General features: G+C 41.6%; 1 protein-coding gene across 2 annotated transcripts in view; it reads right to left on the minus strand.

The window, feature by feature from the left end:
* Positions 1-1031: 1031 nt before the first annotated feature.
* LOC122548947 (cathelicidin-related peptide Oh-Cath-like) overlaps positions 1032-22200 on the minus strand; it is a 26920-nt gene continuing 5751 nt past the window's right edge. The window contains exons 2-4 of one of the 2 annotated variants that reach the window (XM_043687954.1): positions 6106-6213; positions 5207-5287; positions 1032-1423 (exon numbers count right to left, since the gene is read on the minus strand). In XM_043687954.1, coding sequence (XP_043543889.1) covers positions 1418-1423; positions 5207-5287; positions 6106-6213 — 195 coding nt within the window. In that variant the 3' untranslated portion in view covers positions 1032-1417. Of the gene's footprint in view, positions 1427-5206; positions 5288-6105; positions 6214-22200 lie in introns of both variants that reach the window. The other variant, XM_043687953.1, reaches the window with a different exon arrangement.

Below are 22200 nucleotides of genomic sequence, written 5' to 3' on the forward strand. Positions count from 1 at the left end.
CCCCTGACTGTAGGCCTGACCCCCCTACCCTCTTGGACATGACACCCTCTGACGATAGGCCTGACCCTCAACCCTTCCTGGACACGACCCTGCCTGACTATAGTTCTAACCCTTGGACATAAGATTCGCAAATTGCTGGCCTGAGCACCATCCAACATGATACCACCACTCCCAACTCGTCAGCTTGGCTCCACAGATTTCACAACATACCCCACAGACCTGACACTGCCCCAAGTTCACTGACCTGAAAGCACACACACTGTCCTCAACACTATTACCACCATCCCAGGATCTTTCAACCCTTCCTCCTCACGTTACCTGACCCCATGCCAATGTTATGCTGGGTCAAAATCCTGGAACTCTCCCCCCTAATGTCATTGACATATCAAATGGATTGTAGCAGTTCAAGAAGGCAGCTCACTCCCAACTAAGGAATAACTAGGAATGGGCAAATAATGCTTGTTCAGCCAGTGACACCCATATCCCATGAGCGAATGCAATGATGACAAAAGTGTTATATGACTCATGAAAATTTTGTAGTATAGCATAGTCCTAACACAACCTAGTCTCTTCTGAAGCATCACTCCCATCTTAATAATAAGAATGTCTCAACGTGGCACTCAAATAAATTTTGGATACGGGAACATGGAGTGAATGAGTGCATGAGGGACTAGATTAATACCAGTAAGAGTATAGTTAGTAATATAGGGTTCAGGGAGGGGTTATAGAGTGACTGTGTGAAGGAAATGGATTAGCAACAGAGATTTAGAGCACTGTCTAAGAGGAGTTACTGAGCAGAATTAACATCATTAGTAGAAACAGTAGCAATAGGTGCTAGGAAAGAGGTTGATTAGTGACAGGAACTGCAGGGAACTGGTGGGAGAGATAACAGATTAACAACTTAACTTCAGTAAAAATACAGAGAGTGGAACAGGGCACGTTTAGTCCCCATCAGTATGCTTACTTGTTAATTTAGCTCTTGAAAGTAAATGGTGGTGCTTTTCCTGTTCCACATAAAACAGATGGATACATCATGTTGATTATAATTTATTGTAGTAAGATTAGACAGTGAGACTCACATTTTTAAATCCAGTTGAATGACTGCTTATGATAACACTTAAAACAACAGCTCTAATTGGTTGAACTACACATCTTTACTCACTATTGATTCAGATGATTGACAGAGCTACTGAAGAAAACAGGGAAAGTCTAATACAATGCATATTATTTTTAAACAAAACATTCTGGATAGTCTAAAACTAAATTTTAGTATGTTTCTTCTCTGCAATAAATTTCACATTTTGTCCCATGCTCATGGTTTTATTTTAAACAGGAAACTTTTGACAAAAGCTGGTTTTCTTGGCAGTTTGTTCTGCCTACTCTGCTGTTGACCAATGTCCTCTCCAAAACTTCTCACTCAATCCTGCTGAAAAGGCAAACACAAAAGACAGGAGTTAAACATGCAGGTTCAAATCCAAACATCCCTTCACCCCCAGAGAGACAGACAGGATTTATTCTGCTAGTCAAGCCTGCTCAGCTGTACAGTTAGATCATTCCTGATCGCTGCCTCAACTCCAAATCTTATAATGGTCTTAACCAAGCACTCGTAGCCTTTTGGAGGAGAGAGTTTTAGATTGTTACTACCCTTTGCTTCCTGATTTCACCCTTAAATAACCAGCCTCAATTTTAACATTATTCCTTTTTTACCTGTGCCCTGTTTCATTATCAACCTCTTTCCTAGCACCTATTGCTGCTGTTTCTACTAATGATGTTAATTCTGCTCAGTAACTCCTCTTAGACAATGCTCTGAATCTCTGTTGCTAATCCATTTCCTTCACACAGTCACTCTATAACCCCTCCCTGAACCCTATATTACTAACTATACTCTTACTCTTAATTGTATCATGGCTGATCAATCCAGTTCTCATCCTGTCACTAATCAACCTCTTTCCTAGCACCTCGTGCTACTCTTCTACCAATGATGTTAATTCTGCTCAGTAACTCCTCTCAGATAGTGCTCGGAATCTCTGTCCCTAATCCATTTCCCACCACAGGCAGTTATTACTAGTTATATGCCCTATCCTATTGAATCTTTCTAACTCAACTGGATTATCCTTAAGACCTGTCTACTCAAGGGAATATAAACCTGGTGTATGCAATTTGTCCTCATTATTTGACCCTTTAAGCCCTAACTACATTTCTGCAATCACCCCCACTTTGTAAAAGCCCATATATCTTTCTCTGAAGAGTAACTGTCAAAGAGTGAGTGCCATATTCTGGATGGGGCCAAACCAAGGTTCTGAACAAGTGAAGCCTAACAATATAAGAAGATAGAAACAGAAACAGGAGTGGGTCATTCAGTAAGCTCATGACTCATCAAGATCGAAGATAGTAGCCCTCAACTCCCCAAGCATCCAAATATCTGTCTATTTATTTTTCAAATATTTTCATTGATCTAGCTTCCACAACTTTCTGAGGCAGAGAATTTCAGATAATCACAGCCCTCTGGGAGAAGAAATTCCTTCACCTCTCAGTTTTAAATGAATGTCCCCTTCTTCTGAAATTAAGTCCCTAGGTTTGAAATTGCTCCACAAAAGGAAACATCTTTTCAACGTTGACCTTGTCAAGCCCCCTCAGAATCTTATGTTTCAGTAAGATCACCCCTCCTCCTTCTAAATTCAAATGAATAAAGGCCTAGCCTGTTTAGCTGTTCAATCTCTTTATCCCAAGAATAAGTCATGAATCTCCTTTGAACTGCCTGAAATGCCATTATATCCTTTTTAAATACAGGAACTAAAACCCAGCTGTACTCCAGTTGCAGCTTCAAACAACATAACTACAGCATAATGTCCTCCCCTTTGTGTTCCAGCCCCCTTGTGATAAAGGCCAACTGCCCATTTTACTTATGTGAATTGTTCTTTGTATCTGTCCAACAGGTTCTTGTGACTTGTGTAAACTATCCTCTGTGTTTTTTGCTTTCTATATGAGTTCCTAATTTATTTATCACTTGAAATATTTGCAGAAAATATGAGAATTGCCACAGTTATGTCCACTGTCAGTAACTGGCTCCCAAATTTATCAAACCTCTTCATTTGTGTAGGTGTGCTTTCACTAATTTGTGATAAAGGGCAAAGCCAGCTGTTGCATGGGAAAATTATCACTTCATAATTCTGCTCAAAGTCACAAGTTATCCAGATTTGGAAATAAATAGCTGTTTCTTCATTGTCACTGTGTCAATATACTGAAACTCTCCACCTAACAACGCTTTGGAAGCACCTTCACCACATAGTCTTCAATATTCAAGAATAAGACTCCAACATCTTCCTGGGGCAGGAAGGGATGATGCATTAATGCTGGCCTTGCCAGTGGGATACAGAGCAATTTTGTGTGGTACAGGTTATGGTTTTAGGAGATGCTATCAAAAAATATCCTTGATGACTTGTTTCGTAATCCTTATCTTTTCAAGTGGCACAAATTCTCGAAGGTAACAATTGTAATATTACTGTTTAAAAAGGGACGGAGAGGGAGATTTCTTAGTTTGGCGTCAATGCAAGGAAATCTTAAAATCATAAAGAATTTGATAACTAGACATTTGAAACAATTGGGAAAGTTAGTTGGAGTCAGCAGGGATTTATGAAAGGGAAATCATGTTTGACAAACTTGTTGGGAGTTCTTGAGGATGTAGATTAAGAAGAACCAGTGACTGTGGTGCACTAGGATGTTCAGAAGGCCTTTGATAAGGTCCCATGCAGGAAGCTAGTAAATAAAGTTACAGCAGAGGGCGAATATACTAGTATGGATTACGAATTAACAGACAAGAAGCATAGAGTAGGAATAAACATATTCTCAAGATGACAACCTGCACCTGCAAGGATTCACAGCTGTTCACAATCTAAATAAAGAATTTGGATGTGGGGATACCTTGTGATGTTTCCAAACTTGTGATCACACAAAACTAGGTGGGAATATAAGTTGTGAGGAGGGTGCAAGAAGGCTTCAAGTGAACTTAGACAGGCTGTGACTGAGCAAAAACAACAGTAGAACATAACGTGAATAAATGTGAAGGTATCCACTTTGGTAGAACAAATGGAAAGACAGAATAATTTTGAAAATGTTGATGACTTGGGGAGTGTTGGTGTCCAAAGGGAAAAGGATATCCGTGTCCAGGAGTCACTAAATACTAGCGTGCAGGTACAACAGTCAATCAGAAAGGCAAATGGTATGTTGACTTCATCACAAGGGTCTTTAAGTATAAATATTTTGTTGCAGATGCACTGAAACTTGGTGAAACCACGCCTGGAGAATTGTGTAAAATGATAGTCTCCTCATCTAAGGAAGAATATATTTGCCAGAGAGTGATTGTAATGGAAGTTCACTAGACTGATATTTCAAATAATGGCATTTTATAATGAGGAAAGATTGAGGGAACTTGGTCTGTATTCTCTTGTGTGGCGATCTCACTGAAATTTATAAAATTTGTATAGGGTGTCCAGACAAAGGGACACAGTCTCAGGGTAAAGGATAGGCTAGTTAAGATTGAGATGGGAGGAATTTCTGCACCGTGAGTATGGTGAATATTTGGGAATCTCCAAAGGGCTAGGGAAACTCAATCATTGAGTAGGTTCAAGAGAATAATGACATTGATGAATATGAATATTACATGGGGAAGTGGTCTTGACATTTATGATCAGTCATGATCTAATTGAATGTTGGAGCAGACCTGATAGGCTGAATGACCTACATCCACTCTTACATTCTTGTGTATTTCCTGTAGATGTTCATATTGCAGTCACAATGTCTGGTGTTGAAGGGAGTTGATCTTTTAACTGGTGGAAGAGGTATCAGTCAAGCAGACTGGTATGTACTTGATGCAATCAAAATTCTTAAGTGTCACTGCAACTGAAGCCATCCTCACATTCTTGTCTTGGACTTCATAAGGGGAAAGAGTTAGGGAACTCAAGAGCTCAGCCACTTATAATAGACCACCCAACCTCATGATTCAAGTGGCTGGTCTAAATGATAACCGATCAATCATAGTGCAACATGCTGAAGGGTTTTGGCAATGATAATGCCACTGACTTTCAAGTGTAGATAGGTTTTATTTTCTTCGGTGACTGTCACTACCTGACAATAATTATATCATTCTGTCTGTTTACTGTCGCTATATGTGAAGTAATTACCAAAAGACAAGAAATGGATTGCTTACCGGTGAGCAGCTGACTGTAGTCTTTGTTGGTACAGGGACGTTGAAGCTAATTGTAATGATTGCGTTGCAAATCAATATGGTCTGTTAGGAAAATGAACTAATTAGTAGAATAAATGATTGTATTCTACTATTGCAGAAGATAATTACAGTTAAAAAGATACCATTACTTAGATTTGGATTATGTAAGTCTTTCAGCACACCTTAATGCCTGACAAGAAGGCCATCTCCACAGTCTCCTTGGTACATTATCCAGCCTCATCTCAAATAAATTCGCTGTTCTGGTAACAATTCACATTCGTTCTGGTGAATCTGTGCTGCCTTTCCTCTGAGGCCATTACATTCTTTCTCAGGGATGATGCCCAGGATTGAATGCCATATTTTTGATGACGTCTCACCAGAACTGTACACAGCTATAATATATCTGGCACTCCTTGGTAATTCCCCTCAAGATGAAGGCTAATATTCCATTACTCTAAATTATTTTTGACCCATCCACTGGCTTTCAGTAGTTTCTGTATAAAGGTAGTCAGATCTGTCAGTTCTGCCTATCACTTGCCCTCTTAAGGAGCGACCTAAGAATTCTCGACTTTCCCATCATTCCTTTTACAAGGCAATGAGGGAAAGTCCGAGTACAATATAAAGTTGGCATAATCTTGTTTCCGTTGAATTCTGATACTACCATCAGATTCCCATTGGAGTTATGGCATGAGACTGACAGGACTAAGGAGGACTATTGAGGCTAATAAGGTGCATGGCTGCTGCAGATGAAATGGCAGCTAAGACCAAACTGAGCTCTCCCCCCACCTGACACCCTTTGTTAGAAACAGGCACTATGAATCACAGTTAATTCCATTGGGTCATTCCCAAAATGCTCAGAAAGAAGACACAGTTATACTCACTCCATCATCCATGTATTCACAGTCTTGCATTACATCCTCCATTCCCTTAGTGCACACTGTCTGTTTGAGGGCAAACCCAATCTCATATTCTTTACCTTGTGGGATTTGCTGTTTGAACAAGGAGTAATTAAGCATTTACATTCTTATAGCAGTGCATTTGAGAGCATCAAGTCTGTTGAGGCATTTGCTTCTTTTTTGTCTGCAAACTTATCTTCCTGCAAGCTGAGGATGTATGTTTCAAACATTTATATATCAATGTTACCAGTAAGGACTGACAGATCAGAGAGAGAACAAGATGGATAAAAGAAAGGCTGAATCTCCACTGTCCCATCAAACACACCCTGGGCATGCATAGCATACTTAGGGATTAAATAAATCTCCCCTGCACTGTCCCATCAAACAAACTCAGGGCATGTACAACAACACAGTAAATATCATTTGTATGTTCCAATATTCCCAGATAATGTGCAGCATGGATTAGACACAGAAGAAAAATCGATGCAGTCCCATTAAGTACTTACAGAGTAGGCAGAACTGGTTAGACTTAGGGAAATAACCCCACTACTGAGTCCCATTCCTTGTGCAGGTAGACACAGAATAAAATTCACATCACATTTATCCATCTAATAGTCAGGATAGGTGTAACATAGGTTAGATATAGAGTGAAAGTCACTTTCCACAACCCACCCTGTACGGTTCACTGACAGCCTTTTTGGAAAGATTCAGTCTCCAGATGCAAAGGTCTGGGTCTATTGAATTTGGTTCCCATTTTCTTCCAGTCTAATATACCTACTGTGATCCTCTTTTTCTGGAACCTGCAATTTAGAAGTAAAGAACATATTTACGTAGCATCATATAACACCCGGAAATGAATTATTTTTGAAGTGCAGTCACTGTTATGTAGTTAAGTGTGACATTCAATTTATGCACAGCAAGTTCCCACAAACAGCAAAAGGAATGAAGGCCTAGTTAAACAGTCTTTCAATAGTGCTGGCTGAAGACAGAATATTGATAAGGTCAACAAGGAAAGGCATCTGCACCTCTTCAAACACACAATAGAATCATTTCTGTTCACCTTATGTTTAAGCCTTGATAGCAAGTAAACAAAAAAAGATACATGTAAAGTCTAAATATCTGAATATGTGTTGCATTCATAACAAACTAAATGAATTGATAATGCACATTATAGATATAAATAATACATGGTAGCCATTACGGAGTCATGTTTGCAGGATGTTGAGTCCTGAATATTGAAGGGAATGTAACATTAAAGAAGAATAGGAAGATGAGCAAAGGCGGAGGGCTAGCACTCCTAATCAAAAATAACACTTGTACAATAGTTAAAGGTGACTTGGTTCAGGAAATCAAGGTTATCCAAATTAGTTTGGCTAGAGATGTAGAACAGTAGAAGGAAAGAAGTCACTAGTGAAAATGGTTCACAGACCCTGTAGTGGTAACTAGAAATTAGGACAAAGATTACAAAAGAATATGGTCAATAGACAGCAATAATAATGGATAATTTTAATCTACATATAAACTGGAAGAATCAGACTGGCACTTCTAGCCTAGATGAGAAGTTCATGCTTTCATCATCGTTCTTAGAGCAGCCTATCTGGCACCAAACAGAGATGAGGATAAATTAGTCTTGCTATTGTGTAGTGCAACAAGATTATTTATTGACTGCAGAGTAATGGCACCTCTAGGTAACATGACCAGTGGTCAGATAGATGTCAGATGAAGTTCAATGTGAAAAGTGCAGTGATGCATTTTGGTAGGAAGAACAAGACAGACACTATAAAATAAGGGGAACAATTCTAACGAGGGGTGCAGAATTAGAGGCACCAATGTGCACAGGTTATTGAAGGTGGCAAGAGAGGTGGACAGAGCAGTAAAAAAATCATACATCGTGCTGGGCTTTATTCATAGAGATATGCAGTACAGGAGCAAGGTGAAGCTTAACTTGTATAAGTTACTGAAAACCAAAAATGCTGAAAATCACAGCAGGTCATGCAGCATCCATGGAGGCAGAACAAGTTAATGTTTCGAGTCTAGGTGACTCTTCATCAGAACTGACATGAAGTATGGAGGGGGGGGTGTAGAGTGCTGGGAGAGAAAAAATATTGTTAGTGCATATTAAGTGATCAGAATGTGAGAATGGCAGAACAATGGTGGGTCAAACTGCCAGACTGGAAAAAACAGATGGTCCCACTGAAGTGAGGGGAGGGGAGAGAGGACATGGTGACGGAGAATGTAACAATAGAAGCTAAAAGAAAGGGAAGGAATGGGAATGAATTCACAATCTGAAGGTGTTGAACTCAGTATTAAGTCCAGAAGGCTGTGAAGTGCCAAGTCTGAAGATGGGATGTTGTTCCTCCAGTTTGCGCTGTGATTCACTGGAACATTGCAGCATGCCAAGGACAGACAGGTGGGCATGCGAGCAGGTTGCTGTGTTAAAATGACCAGCTGCGGGAAGGTTGGGGTCATGCTTGTGCACGGACCAAAGGTGTTCTGCAAAATGGTCACCCCATCTGCATTTTGTTTCTCCAATGCAGAGTAGGCCACCCTGCGTGCAGGTGAATGCTGCTTCACCTGGAAAGACTGTTTAGGCCCTTGGATAGTGAGCAAGGATAAGGTGAAGGGGCAGGTTTGACCCTCTGTGGTTACATGGGAAGTTGCCGTGGGGAGTGGTGTTGGTTGTTGAGGACTGGACTACGGTGTTCCAGAGGGAACAGTCCCTCAAAATGCAGAGGGGGGAGTGAGGAGAAGATGTATTTGCTGGTGGCATTCTGCTGAAGTTGTCTGAAATGGAGGAGAACAATCCTTTGAATATGGAGACAGGCAATATGAAAAGTGAGGACAAAGGTGTTAAATTTCAGCTAGAATACTTACTACTAACTGGGTATACATTGTCTTAAAGCAGTATAATCCAAAAAGGGCAGGAGAGGTTAGATTAGATTAGATTACAGTGTGGAAACAGGCCCTTCGGCCCAACAAGTCCACATCGACCCGCCGAAGCGAAACCCACACATACCCCTACATTTACCCCTTACCTAACACTACAGGCAATTTAGTATGGCCAATTCACCTGACCCTGCACATCTTTGGATGGTGGGAGGAAACCGGAGCACCCGGAGGAAACCCACGCAGACACGGGGAGAACGTGCAAACTCCACACAGTCAGTCGCCTGAGGCGGGAATTGAACCCGGGTCTCTGACGCTGTGAGGCAGCAGTGCTAACCACTGTGCCACCATGCCGCCTGGTCTCCCACCTGATCTCATAAATATTTAGCCTTCAGTTAACCCTAACAAAAACAGATTATCTGCTCATTATCAAAAGTCTGTTTGTGGGACTTTACTGCTCACAAATTCACAATTACATTTCCTATACCACAACAGTGCCTAATTTTCAAAAGGCCTTCCTCAGTCAGAAAGTACTTTGAGATATCCAGTTATGAAAGTTGCAATACAAATATAAGTGTTTCTTTGTTCATCTCTTGCTGCCTCCAAAGACAGCCAGTTATTTCATTACTGTAGGTACATCACCCTAACACAATGCATTGCTCCCCTTGCCTTTCAGAACAATGTTGGCCATAATAGAAGGTGCAGTTAATTGTCTAGCTGCTGGCTAGACACAGTGTTAACACCTGAGTCCAATGGAGGAGATAGCCCTCCACATCATGCAATCAGTTACAACTGAGCCCACAGCATTCGCCATCACGAAAACCACTCAGGATGCTCATACGTAACTACATTATGGTCCCACCTTAACCCAACCCCACTCTCATCCTGCCATTTGACATAATGTGAAAGTAGCTGATTATGTAAGCATCAATCTCTCACTTTACCCTGCCCCTCGGTCTCCCCACCCCCTCAATCTGTCCTTTCTGATTCACGCTTCCCGAGCCACCAGCGTCTCCAGCCACAGTGATGAGAAAGCACAGCTAGTTGATGTGACAATCAAAGCCAGTAACTCAGATACTGATACTGCTCAAACCTTAAATGCCAGTATAAACCAGCACACAGTGAGACAATGGGTAAGAGATGGCAGCAGCTTGGTTGAGAGTGATAGGGTAGCCTGTGTGCCAGACCACCAGAGGATAACAGCACAGATAAGCTTTGAAACACAGACTCAAATGACAATTTTGATAGGTTGGCCCACAGGAGAGATTGATGGTAATGAATGCCAGATTCACTTTTGCCACTGTCAAAGGCCCATGGAAGAATTCCAAATCAGTGTGAGGAGATCCCATAGAGCCTGAAGGCCAACTATTGCAACAAGGAATTGGTAACAGCAATCCATGACAGCACCAGCAAACCTAGCCATGCTACAGAGTCTGATAGGTGCAGTCTCTGTTCCATTGTAGCACAGACAGAAGCCTCCCAATGTCTCAGGGCTGCACAGAAGTGAAAGCACTGGCATAGATCCTGAGTTCCATGCTTGATATGATTACAGACTCAAGTTCCTGCCATTATGGTCATGGGTTTCAATTCTCAAAAGACCATACAGGCTCTTGTGACAATCTGTGCTCCTAAAGATATCCAAATTGCTGAGATGTCACCCAGAAACAAAGTAACATCATGGCGCACTATTAGTCTTTCTCAGGATGACAACTTTCATACTGCCACCACTGTATCTCCACCAGTGCCAACCTAGAGCTTCTCAAGGCCATCTGGAGTCTCCCTTAGTGCAAGTCACCCCTTCCTTCAGCCAGGCTGCAGCCAATGGGATAACACTGGGTCAGGCAAAGGTGCATGGAAGACTGATAGTAAGTGTGATTTTTTAATTAATTATGTTATTGCTTTGTATTATTTGCTATGTTACGGATAAGATTGTTGAGTCAAAGTGAAGGAGCTTCAAACTCATGAGCCACTACATACGTCACCTGTATCACCAAAAGATAAATCTCTAAGTCTCCAAGGAGGCCTTAGGAATGAATAACTGTCTCAGAATAAGTGCATAATGGTTTCTACCAGGATGGAAAGCATTCTCTGGCATGATGTAAGTGCTTATTTAAATAATTGTCCTGGGCATTTCCAAAACCTATTGTTATTGACATCCATAATGTTGCTTCTGCCGACAGAGGAAGAAACCATGTGCTCAATGAGCATAACATAGACGGGATCAACATTGGTGTATTCATTGATGTACAAGGATATATCGGAAATGTTACCTGACCCCATGTGGAAACATCCAGACACATAAAATGTCTATCCCACTATGACCTTTGTGGTCATTGAACATATCACTCTGATCCTACCGTGAGATTTCAAATCAGGCTGAAGCAAGTGGCTCAATCCTTTGATCTCATCCTTGTTTAAACTGTGTCCTGATTCAAACAGAGATGGAGGTGCTCTGGAGAAACCTTTAAGTGGACAGCCCACCTCCTCTGCCCTCTCTGTAAAAGTTCATATCTCTGCAGCTTTTATTCCATTTGCTAGTTTTGTTGCAGAACAAGGAGACACAGTCACCACGGCCCCTAGATTTCATACAATGTTGAGTCACCAAATCCCGTTGCCTCTCTGAATGCATGCAGTAGCTCATCAAAACACAATTCACAGCTGGAACTGCTGTTTGACATCATGATGGAATCTCTTCTGACACTTCCAATGACAATATACCTCTAATCCCTTCTCACCACGATGAGACAATGCCAGGAATGCCCAAAAGCATGTACAGCACCATTTCAGACCTTCAGGGCTGCTGCGGCATTGGCATTAGCCATGACTTGGAGCTAGTTTTACAAAGTACCTAATTCAGTCCTACTTGTTTAAGCCACAGTCATTTCCAATGTTATTGCCCTCTAATTATAAATTGGGCTTCATTACTTGTATAATGGTTAACAACAAAACTTACAAGCAATGGAGATCATTTAACTGAAAAATAACACTTGGCTAAAACAAGATGTGGATACATCAGTACAGATCTCCCCTATTGCCACAGTGGGTTGAAATTTATAGATCATTATCAGTGGATCTGAAGCTGGAGTGTTCACAGGATATAACACATGGCAACTCCACTGATTTCACATCCATCCCTACCTATGTGCCATTTTATGATGGGTTTTATACAGCCCACCCATCATCAGATCCAAGAAAGGACCTTAACCGGTCAATTAGTAACCATTTAAGAGCAGGATTACTTCAAAACCATCCATGGTAGGTAGAGGCTTACACCAGAGGCTCACACCAGCATATCCTACACAGGTTGATTTGGACTAAGTTGGCTGGGGAACAACATCCCATTGAAGGTACTACACTCTCCCCAACCAAGGTCACAGACACCCCTTACAACCCTTCCCTCTCCTATCAGCCTCTTAAGCCTTGCTACCACCATTGCAATCTGCCAGCCCTCCGCGCGTTCTCACTCCAAACTGCCAGCCCTCTCCTCCCCCACTCACCACTCCAATCTACCAGCCAGACCCCACCAATACCCCAGACGTAGCTTAAATTCCTTTTCCATGTCTGTTCCTTATTTGGGGATGACTTACAGCTTCTGCAGTGGCCACTACTCAAACCTGGAACTGCTGGGACTGTAACATTGCCAAGCAACAAGCTGGTAACCTCCTTGTTTTATGGGGATGAGATCTTATCCCGAACCAATTAACATTGCTGCCAATGTAAAGTTGCCTCAGGCCAGCTAGTTTTTAATGAGTGGGCTCCCTATTGGTTTTGTAGTCAGGGTTTGGAGTAATGTTTTTGTACATACTAAATTGCCTGGCTTGCTCCAGCCATGTGACCTTTACCTCTGTATAACTTGTTTTCACTTCAGTTTGTGGCAGCCATTGGTGGAACTTAAAAGCTTAAGATGAAGCCATGTGAGATCCAGCTACTGTGAAGAAAGTAACCCCAGCCTCGAACATTTGAATATTGGGCGAATTAGAATGGTTGCCAATTTTCCACACCTTGTTGCTGCGGAAATGAAAGGAGATATGAGACAGAAATGGAATGTGTTGTTCCTTTCTCAGTGGCAAAAATATGAAGTAGTTACACAAATAAGTAAAAAGATTGAACAAATAAGCATAGTAACCCTGTTATCAGCCCTGGGTCAAGAGCGATAGAAGCTATATACGTGCTAAGCTTCACTGAGGAGCAGAGAACCAAAACAAGATAAATTTTGAAGATTTAAAGACTTGAACCATCTAATAATGCTACATTGAATGATAAATATTCAAATCAGAATTCAAGGAGAGAGGGAGATTACTAGTTCGTATGTGATATCACTGATACAGCTAGCTGAACCCTGAGAGTTTGGCCAAAGTGAAAGGTCATCTCAGAGATAGAATTGTCTTTAGGCTTAAGATATCCCATTCTGAGAGCATGTTTGCTAAAAAAAAAAGGAGAAATTAAATCTCAAGAAATCCATTAACATACAGAAGCTCTGAGGCTGTCAATCGTCATCTACAGCATATTAATGGGAGAACAGGTAAGACTTTGCATTCTGCTGAGAGACATTCCAGGCAAACAAGAACAATATATTCTAAACAATTAAAAAGTATTTGTAGAAGGGCCAGAAGAGAGGTCACAGCCAGAGAACACGATATAAACATTGTGGAAGACATTAAACAGAAGAAAATAAAACATATCTAGTGTGGGGAAACAATGTCTATCTGTAAGCAGATGAATCACTCTGCATGCAAATATCGACCTGGAAAGGAGCAAAACAAGCCTTTAAAGATGGCTGTGAGAGAGATTTCAGATGATACTTCTGAATGAATTATTTTACACCATACAACAGGTTGGTATCATCAGGTCTAAAAATTATAACTAGTTTGTGACTATTAGACCAATGCCTGCATAAGGAGAGTATCAAATTAATGTGGTGTCAGATAGACATCATTCAGGTGCCTCATTCAACATTATGGGCTTTGTAAAGTTGTCCAAAATGGTGACCCAAAAACGAAGCCCTCATAGATTAAGTTGAGGCTATATGATGGAATGACACTCATTCCAATAGGAGAAATGAAGTTGAGAGTCTGATGCATTGGAAAGAATAAAGATCTGGAACAGTAGATGTCAAGCAAAATCCATCCAACTCAACTGAACTAAGTCTAAAATTTGGACTAGTAAGTCTTCAGAGAAGCCTTCCAGAAGAGGCCTGCAGAGTTTCACAGGCTGCTAAGCCATTGACTGCTGAAAAGGTTATAAAGATCTTTTTACATGTGTTAGATATCTTAATGGTATCATCTCAAAGTAGAGGAGAAAGTGAGGTCTGCAGATGCTGGAGATCAGAGCTGAAAATGTGTTGCTGGAAAAGCGCAGCAGGTCAGGCAGCATCCAGGGAACAGGAGAATCGACATTTTGGGCATAAGCCCTTCTTCCTGAAGAAGGGCTTATGCCCGAAACGTCGATTCTCCTGTTCCCTGGATGCTGCCTGACCTGCTGCGCTTTTCCATCTCAAAGTAGATTACAGTGTGAGACTAACTCAGCATCTGCTGAGGTGGATTCCAGCTGCCTGACAGGCAAGATAGGTGATATCACCGACTCAGGAGTTCCTAAACAATGAAAAGAAAGATAAGGTGAAGAACTTATTCTGTGAAGAGACTGATAGTTGATAATAAGCAACTGTAAGCTAAGGAGGTGGTCAGCACAGAACAGCAGAATGAACAATATGAAATGGAAATAAACAACATAAAGAAAAGGAATGCCTGACATCACATAGGAAGCTCATATACTGAAAGCAAAAAGCCTTAGCTCAGATCCTGATAAAGTAAGAGCTGGGGCAGAGATGTAGTGACCAATAGATGTGAAAACTGCAAATATCTGTTGGACTTGTGAACAATCTAGCAAAGTTCTCATCTAATTTGTCATCAGAGTGTGAACATCTACACAGGTTCCCTACTAAGAATATTGATATTGATGGTATTGGGGCACAGATCAAAAAACAAATTTCACTCAAAACCAACAATCAGCACCAAAAGTTTGACGTGCTCCAGAAATTAGCAACATGGCAGATATTGGGCGAAATTTCCCAGCATCTGAATGACATGACCAATGGTGAGAAAGGATAGTCAGGGTTAGTTAGTGTAGATTTGGTAAGCGAAGGTCACATTTGACAAACTTGATTGACTTTTATTGAGATAAATGGGAGCATTAAAGCTCTTGATGTGGTCAACATGCACTTCAGCAAGGTTTTTGATAAGATCCTTTATGGAAGACTGGTCAAGAAAGTAAAAGCCTATGGGATTCAAGGCAAGGGATACAAAGTAACACACTGGGTCCAAAATCAATTGACAGGCAAGAAGCAAAGGGTGAGATTAGAAGTATATTTATGTGACCGGAAGTCTTTCCAGTGGAGTGCCACAGGGCTCGGTATTATCTGTGGTGTACATTAATGATTTGGACCTAGATTTAGGGGGTATGTATCAAGAAGTTCATAGATCATATGAAAATTTGCAGAATAATACATAGTGAGGAGGATAGCTGCAAACAGCAGGATATCAATGCACTGCTCAGCTGGGCACAGTAGTGCCAGTTGGAATTCAATCTGAAAAGTGTGAGGTTTGGAAAAGGATTGGGCCATGGTCACTTTGGAAAACTAACGAGACAAAGAGTGACACAATGAATGGCAGGACCTGGAAAGTACAGAAGATGGGAGAGTGGGTGCACATTCACAGATCCGTGAAAGTAGAAGGGCAGGTAGATTATGTGATAAGGCCTTTTGTGATACTTGGTTTTACAAGCCGAGATGTAAAATACAGAAGCAGAGGGGTTACGCTACAAATATAACTTACTGGGCATAGCTGGAGTACTGTGTGCAGTTCAGGTCACCACACAATAGGAAGGTAATTATTACACTCGAGAGGGTGTGGAAAGAATTTCCTGGATTGCGACCTGGGCTGGAGGGTCGGAGATATAAGGAAATATTGGTTAATTTGAGGTTGTTTTCCTTGGAGAAGTGATGGTTGAGAATGGCCCTGATGGAGGTGAATAAGATTATGAGAGGCTCAGATAGGGTGTAGAGGAAGGGTCTTTTTCCATGAGCAGAGGGATTAATCTAGATGTATAGATTAAAAGCTAAGAGCTAGAAGGCTAAGAAGAGTGTTGAGATTTTTTTTGTGGAGGGTGATGGGAGTCTGGAACTCCATGCCTGAAAGTGTGGTTGAGTCAGAAATTCTCATAACAATTAAACAGTATAAGATATCCATTTTCATTGCTATAGCCTCCTGGACCATGATATTCTCTTGCTGTGGGCTCCATCTCCAGCCATTGTTTACTCCTCCCACCACACTTTTAGTAATATATACCAACCCTTTCCTAGCTACAGGGCAAACCTACAGTCAGTTCTGAACTAACGTCACTGGACCCGAAATGTTAACTCTGCTTTCTCTCCACAGTTGCTGCCAGAGTTTCTCTAGATATTTCTGTTTCTGTTTCTGATTTCCATCATCCACAGTTTTTTTGATTTTTTTTTTCACAGTAATTCTGTCTTACTTTGTATTTGAGTGCAGGCCTAAAACTAGGCAGCTATGCCTGAAAGTCTGCGAAGAGTAGTCCTTAGTCCAGTCAGGGAGGACTTTGGCCAGTCAGCAATTCAGTCACTGACTTCGTCTGACCTGAGTCCATGGGGTTGGCTGTGGTCAAGGGTCCAGGGATCGTGTGCATATAGCCCAAAGATTGGGCCATGGTCAGTCTTGCAATTTGAGTCCAGGGATCACCAATAAATCAGTCAGGGAACTATACAGGAAGCTGGTCCCTCCTCAGTCAGGGCAGATGATGGCAAACCACAGCCAGTCCTGCAGTTTTGGGTCCTCTATGTCGAAGGGTGTTATTAGGGAGCAATGCTGTTCTAGGGAAATTGGGGAACTCAAATCACGAGACTGGTGCTACAATGCAGAGTGGACAATAACTGTGAAGGGGGTTATTGTAGATACTGGTGTGGGAACTAACATAACATGGGAGGGCACGTGATACCACAGGAGGGAGAGTCATCAAGGGTCACCACCATGTTGGCTTTAGAGGGGGCAGTGGATCACGATGGTAGCCATTAATAATTGTTAGGCCTGCAGTTCAAGAGATAAAGTGCAGAGATGCATAGTTAAATAAACAAGTTGAGTGGGGAGAATCAAAGCTGGTAGAGTTGACAGGGATTTCAATTCAGAAAGGAACATGAACTGAGGCAGACTTGATAAGGCAGCTTAAGGTGAAGGAACTCTTAGGAGGCCGTGATCATAATTTGATTGAATTTACTCTGCAATTTGGAAGGGAGAAGGTAGAATTAGAGGTAATGGTTTTACAGCTGAATAAAGGTAACTGTAGAGGCATAAGGGAGGAGCTGAGTAAAATTGACTAGGAGAGAGCCTGGCAGGAACGATAGTGGAACAGCAATGGCAGGAATTTTTGGGAGTAATTAAGGAGACACAGCAGAGATTCATCCCAAGGAAAAAGAAGCCTGGTACAGGAAGGAGGAGGCAACCGTGGCTGGCTAGGGAAGTCAGGGATAGCATAAGCAATAGAGAAAGCATGTAATGTGCTGAAGGGCAGTGGGAAATCAGAGGAGGTTTACAAACACCAACACCAAAATGAGATAAGAGAGATTAAATATGGGGGTAAGCTAACCAGTAATATAAAGGAAGACTGTAAGAGTTTCTTTAGATATATATAGGGCAAAAGAGAGGCAAAAGTGGACATTGGGCCACTGGAAATGATGCTTGGGAGACAGTAGTAGGGAACAAGGCTGAAGAACTGAATAAATTACTTCACGTCAGTCTTCACGGTGGAAGACATGAGTAATATCTCTAAAGTTCAAGAGAGTGAGAGGGCAGAGCTGAGCATGGTGGCCATTATCAAGGAGAAGGTGTTAGAAAAACTGAATGGGTAAGTCACCTGCACCAAATGGACTTCATCACAGAGCCTAAGGGATAGAAACTTCTAAGCTGAAGAGATAGTGGAGGCGTTAGCAGTGATCTTTCAGGAATTGCTAGAATTAGGGAGGGTTCCTGAGGACTGGACACCTCTCTTTAAAAAGGAAGTGAGACAAAAGAGGAAAAATTACAGACCAATTAGCCCAACCTCGGTCATGGGTAAGATCCTGGAATCCGTTGTGAAGGATGAGATTTCTGAATACTGGGAAGTGTATGGTAAATTAGGGCAAAGTCAGCATGGTTTCATCAAGGGGAGGTCATGCCTGACAAATCTTCTCAAATATTTTTGAGCAAGTAATGAGTAGGTTAGCCCAAGGAGAGTGAATGGATGATATCTATCTGGACTTCGAGAAGGCCTTTGACAAGGTGTCGTACAGGAGGCTACTGAGTAAGATAAGGGCCCATGGCGTTCAAAGCAAGGTGCTTGCATGTATAGAAGCTTGGCTGTCTGGCAGTAAGCAGAGAGTGGGTATTAAAGAGTCCTTCTCAGGATTGCAGCCAGTGACAAGTGGTGGTCTGCAAAGCTCAGTTTTGAGACTACAACTTTTCACTTTACACATTTATGATCTAGATGAAGGAACTGAGGGCATTCTGGTTAAGTTTGCAGATAATATAAAGATAGATAAAGGGACAGGTAGCATTGAGGAGGCAGACGGCTGCAGAAGGATTTGGAAAGATTAGGAGAGTGAGCAGAGCATTGGAGTACAGTATGAGATCATGCACCTTGCTAGGAAGAATAGAGGCATCTACTTTCTAAATGGAGAGAAAATTGAGAAGTCTGAAGTGCAAAGAGGCTGAGGAGTTCCAGTCCAGAATTCTCTCAAGATAAACTTGAAAGTTGAGTCAGTAATTAGGAAAGCAAATGCCTTATTTTGAGAGGAGTTGAATATTAAAGCAGAGATGTACTTCTGAGGCTCTATAAGGCTCTGGTCAGACCACATTTGGAGTATTGTGCACAGTTTTGGGCCCAATATCTCAGGAAGGATGAACTGGCCCTGAGTGTGTTCAGAGGAGGTTCACAAGAATGGTCCCAGGAATGAAAAGATTAGCGTATGAGAAACGTTTGAGGACTCTGCGTCTATACTCGATGGAGTTTAGAAGGATGAGGAGGGACGTTATTGAAACTTACAGAATACTGAATGGCCTGGTCAGAGTGGATGTTGGGAAGATATTTCCATTGATAGGAGAGACTAGGATACAAGGGCACAGCCTTAGAGTAAAGGGAAGACCTTTTAGAATGGAGATAAGGATAAACTTCTTCAGCTGGAGAGTGGTGAATCTATGGAATTAATTGCCACAGAAGGCTGTGAAGGCCAGGTCATTGAGTATATTTAAGGCTGAGATGGATAGGTCCTTGAGTATCGAGGGGATCAAGGGTTACAGGGAGAAAATGGGGTTGAGAAACATATCAGACATGATTGAATGGCAGAGCAGACTCGATGGGCTGAATGGCCTAATTTCTGCTCCTATGTCTTATGGTTGGTGGGGCAAAGAGGCATCTGGAATAACAAGTGAAGCTTTCAACTCTCTCTCTCTCTCGAGTGCAATCTGGAAAGTCTTCCAATCTTGCCCCCAATTTCAACCACACAATGAACAAGTGCTGCCCCCACATGTGGGCAGAATAAGTTTGTTATATTTTGTCTGAGGGAACAGCCCAGACTTGTGAGCAATATGCACCTTCAAGGGGCAACTGTATTAATCAATCTTTCAGATTTGAGATTGAAGACATCTACCACCACAAACTTCTGCACCTCACGCATTGGTCTTCTTTACAGTTTAGAATCTTGGCCACAAGCAATCCTGACTGTGTTGTTAACTACTACAAGTTAATCCTCGTAATTTCTGGGAAGCAGAAAGTATCGCATGTGACCTTTAAAGTTGCATCTGCAGTCCACAATTTTCGAACACATTCCACGGGTCTCAGACTGCACAGGGGTGCAGAGCTGGTGTATGTCAGAACATACTCTATTATGCAAGACTGCCTTTCTTGGGTGATGTGGGAAGTGGGGTTGAGGTGGGGAGGTGGGAGCAGTTACAAGGTTTCATTAATCTCATCACACTCAAACTCTTACTGTATTTGTACAGCATGGTTTGTGCTGTATACATCTGAATAAATTTTAATATGCTCGCAACCCATATAGAAGCATCCCATGGCCTTCCTTGACAGAGATCTCCACATCCTACTATACTGTGACTCTGGTAAACTCCTGTGTGTGTCTGCTACAATGGCCCAAGAGTCACATTTTGTATCTATCTTCAGTCCATCAACTCTGCACCAGCATTCAATAAAATCCAACTCCAGTTTCTTAATATTTTCCAATAACTCTTAATTCCTTTACAGACTAAACATCTCTCAATTCCTGCTTCGAATGAACTTAATGACCCAACCTCTACAGCCCTTTGCAATAAAGAATTCCACAGATTCATTACCTTCAGAGTAGAAATTCCTCATCTGTTGGAATAATTTTTGAAAAGATTCACCCACATAAAAATTATAGGCCTGCATTTTCTGGCTTTTTTATTCCTCTCTCCTTTGTTTGAATGGATGTAATAGTTGTAATCCTTTAGTTTTCGGACACTGACCGATATATAACAAAGATTGACAAATTTTAAGCAGAGCCTCTGTGATTTCTGTCATGCAAAGTCTTTAGGATCCTGAAGCAAGCTTAGAATGATGTCACATTAGCCTCTTCCTGCAGCGTATGAATAAAACATGGTGGGTGGAATTAGACGGGTAGAAAGTACACAAATCAAAAATGGAAGATTGTTCAGTTGTGGATAACAATCTCTTAACAACTCTTAGCTCTCTGTCTCTCTGGGTAAATGCTCTGTGTCTCTGGGTAATCCAAGATGGAGGATGGGAAAAATTTCTGGCTGCAAGAGTTGCTCCTTTTTTGAGGTTTTTTAGGTGTTGGAGGTGATTTCCTCAAATTCTAGGAGCAGCAATTACTGTTTCTTATGCTGTTGCATTGTTTTGGAACTTTGGGGAAAAAAGTTTGAATCCATGTATCACTGGACATCGGAGTGCATCTGGGAAAATTAACAAACAGTGAAATTCACAACTGATCTTGGAGGAACTGTTGGGCAAAGTTCACAGCACAGAATCAGATAAGTTAATCGTTGTTTTAAGTGTGGCCTACAGAGAATCGGCAGTAGTGAGAAGAGTGGGTTCTTTTTTGAATATATGTTTTTGGAGATATGTCTCTTGATGAAACTTAAAATATAAGCCATAACTATTAATTTAACCTGGGGCAGTGTTTGTAGAGGAATAAGACGGTGTTATTTTCTGGGTTTGTAGATTGTGAAGGAGCAAACATGGCCTTTAATAGAGTGATATGTACTTCTTGTCAGATGCGGGAGTTTAAAGAGAGCTTATGGGTTACTGTGGATTATATCTGTCATAAATCCTGTTGGCTACGAATCTTATCAGATCAAATGGATCGGTTGGAGAGGCAGTTAGGAGCAATGAGGAATTTGCCAACAGTAACACTATGTGATGGATGGCAGTTATAGGAAGGGGGGAAAGTCTCAGATACAGTCACATAGATGGATTAACTCCAGGAAAGGTAAGAGAGGTAGGCAGCTAGTGCAGGATTCTTTTGTGGATATACCCATTTCAAACATGTATGCTGTTTTGGAAAATGTAGGGGGTGATGGATTCTCAGGAGAACATAGCACAAACAGCCAAGTTTCTGGTATTGAGACTCGCTCTAATGCAACGAGGGTTGCGTCGTTTTCCAAGAGATCAATTGTGTTAGGGGATTCTCTAGTCCAAGGTACAGACAGACGTTTCTGTGACCAGCAGCGAAAAGGCAGAATGGTGTGTTGCTTCCCTGGTACCAGGATCAAGGATGTCTCAGAGAAGGTGCAGAGGGGCCAGCAAGAGGTCATTATCCACATTGGAACCAACAGCATAGGAAGGGAAAAGGTTGAGATTCTGAAGGGAGATTACGGAGAGTTAGGCAGAAATTTAAAAAGGAGGTCCTTAAGGATAGTAATATCTGGATTACTCCCGGTGCTATGAGCTAGTGAGGGCAGGAATAGGAGGAGAGAGCAGATCAATGCACGGATGAGGAGTTGATATGTTGGAGAAGGATTCACAATTTTGGATCATTGGGATCTCTTTTGGGGTAGAAGTGACCTGTACACGAAAGATGGATTGCACCTAAATTGGAAGGGGACTAATATACTGGCAGGGAAATTTGCTAGAGGTGCTCAGGAGGATTTAAATAGT

Source organism: Chiloscyllium plagiosum, chromosome 4 (assembly GCF_004010195.1).
Source record: "Chiloscyllium plagiosum isolate BGI_BamShark_2017 chromosome 4, ASM401019v2, whole genome shotgun sequence".
In the NCBI taxonomy this organism is placed as follows: domain Eukaryota; kingdom Metazoa; phylum Chordata; class Chondrichthyes; order Orectolobiformes; family Hemiscylliidae; genus Chiloscyllium; species Chiloscyllium plagiosum.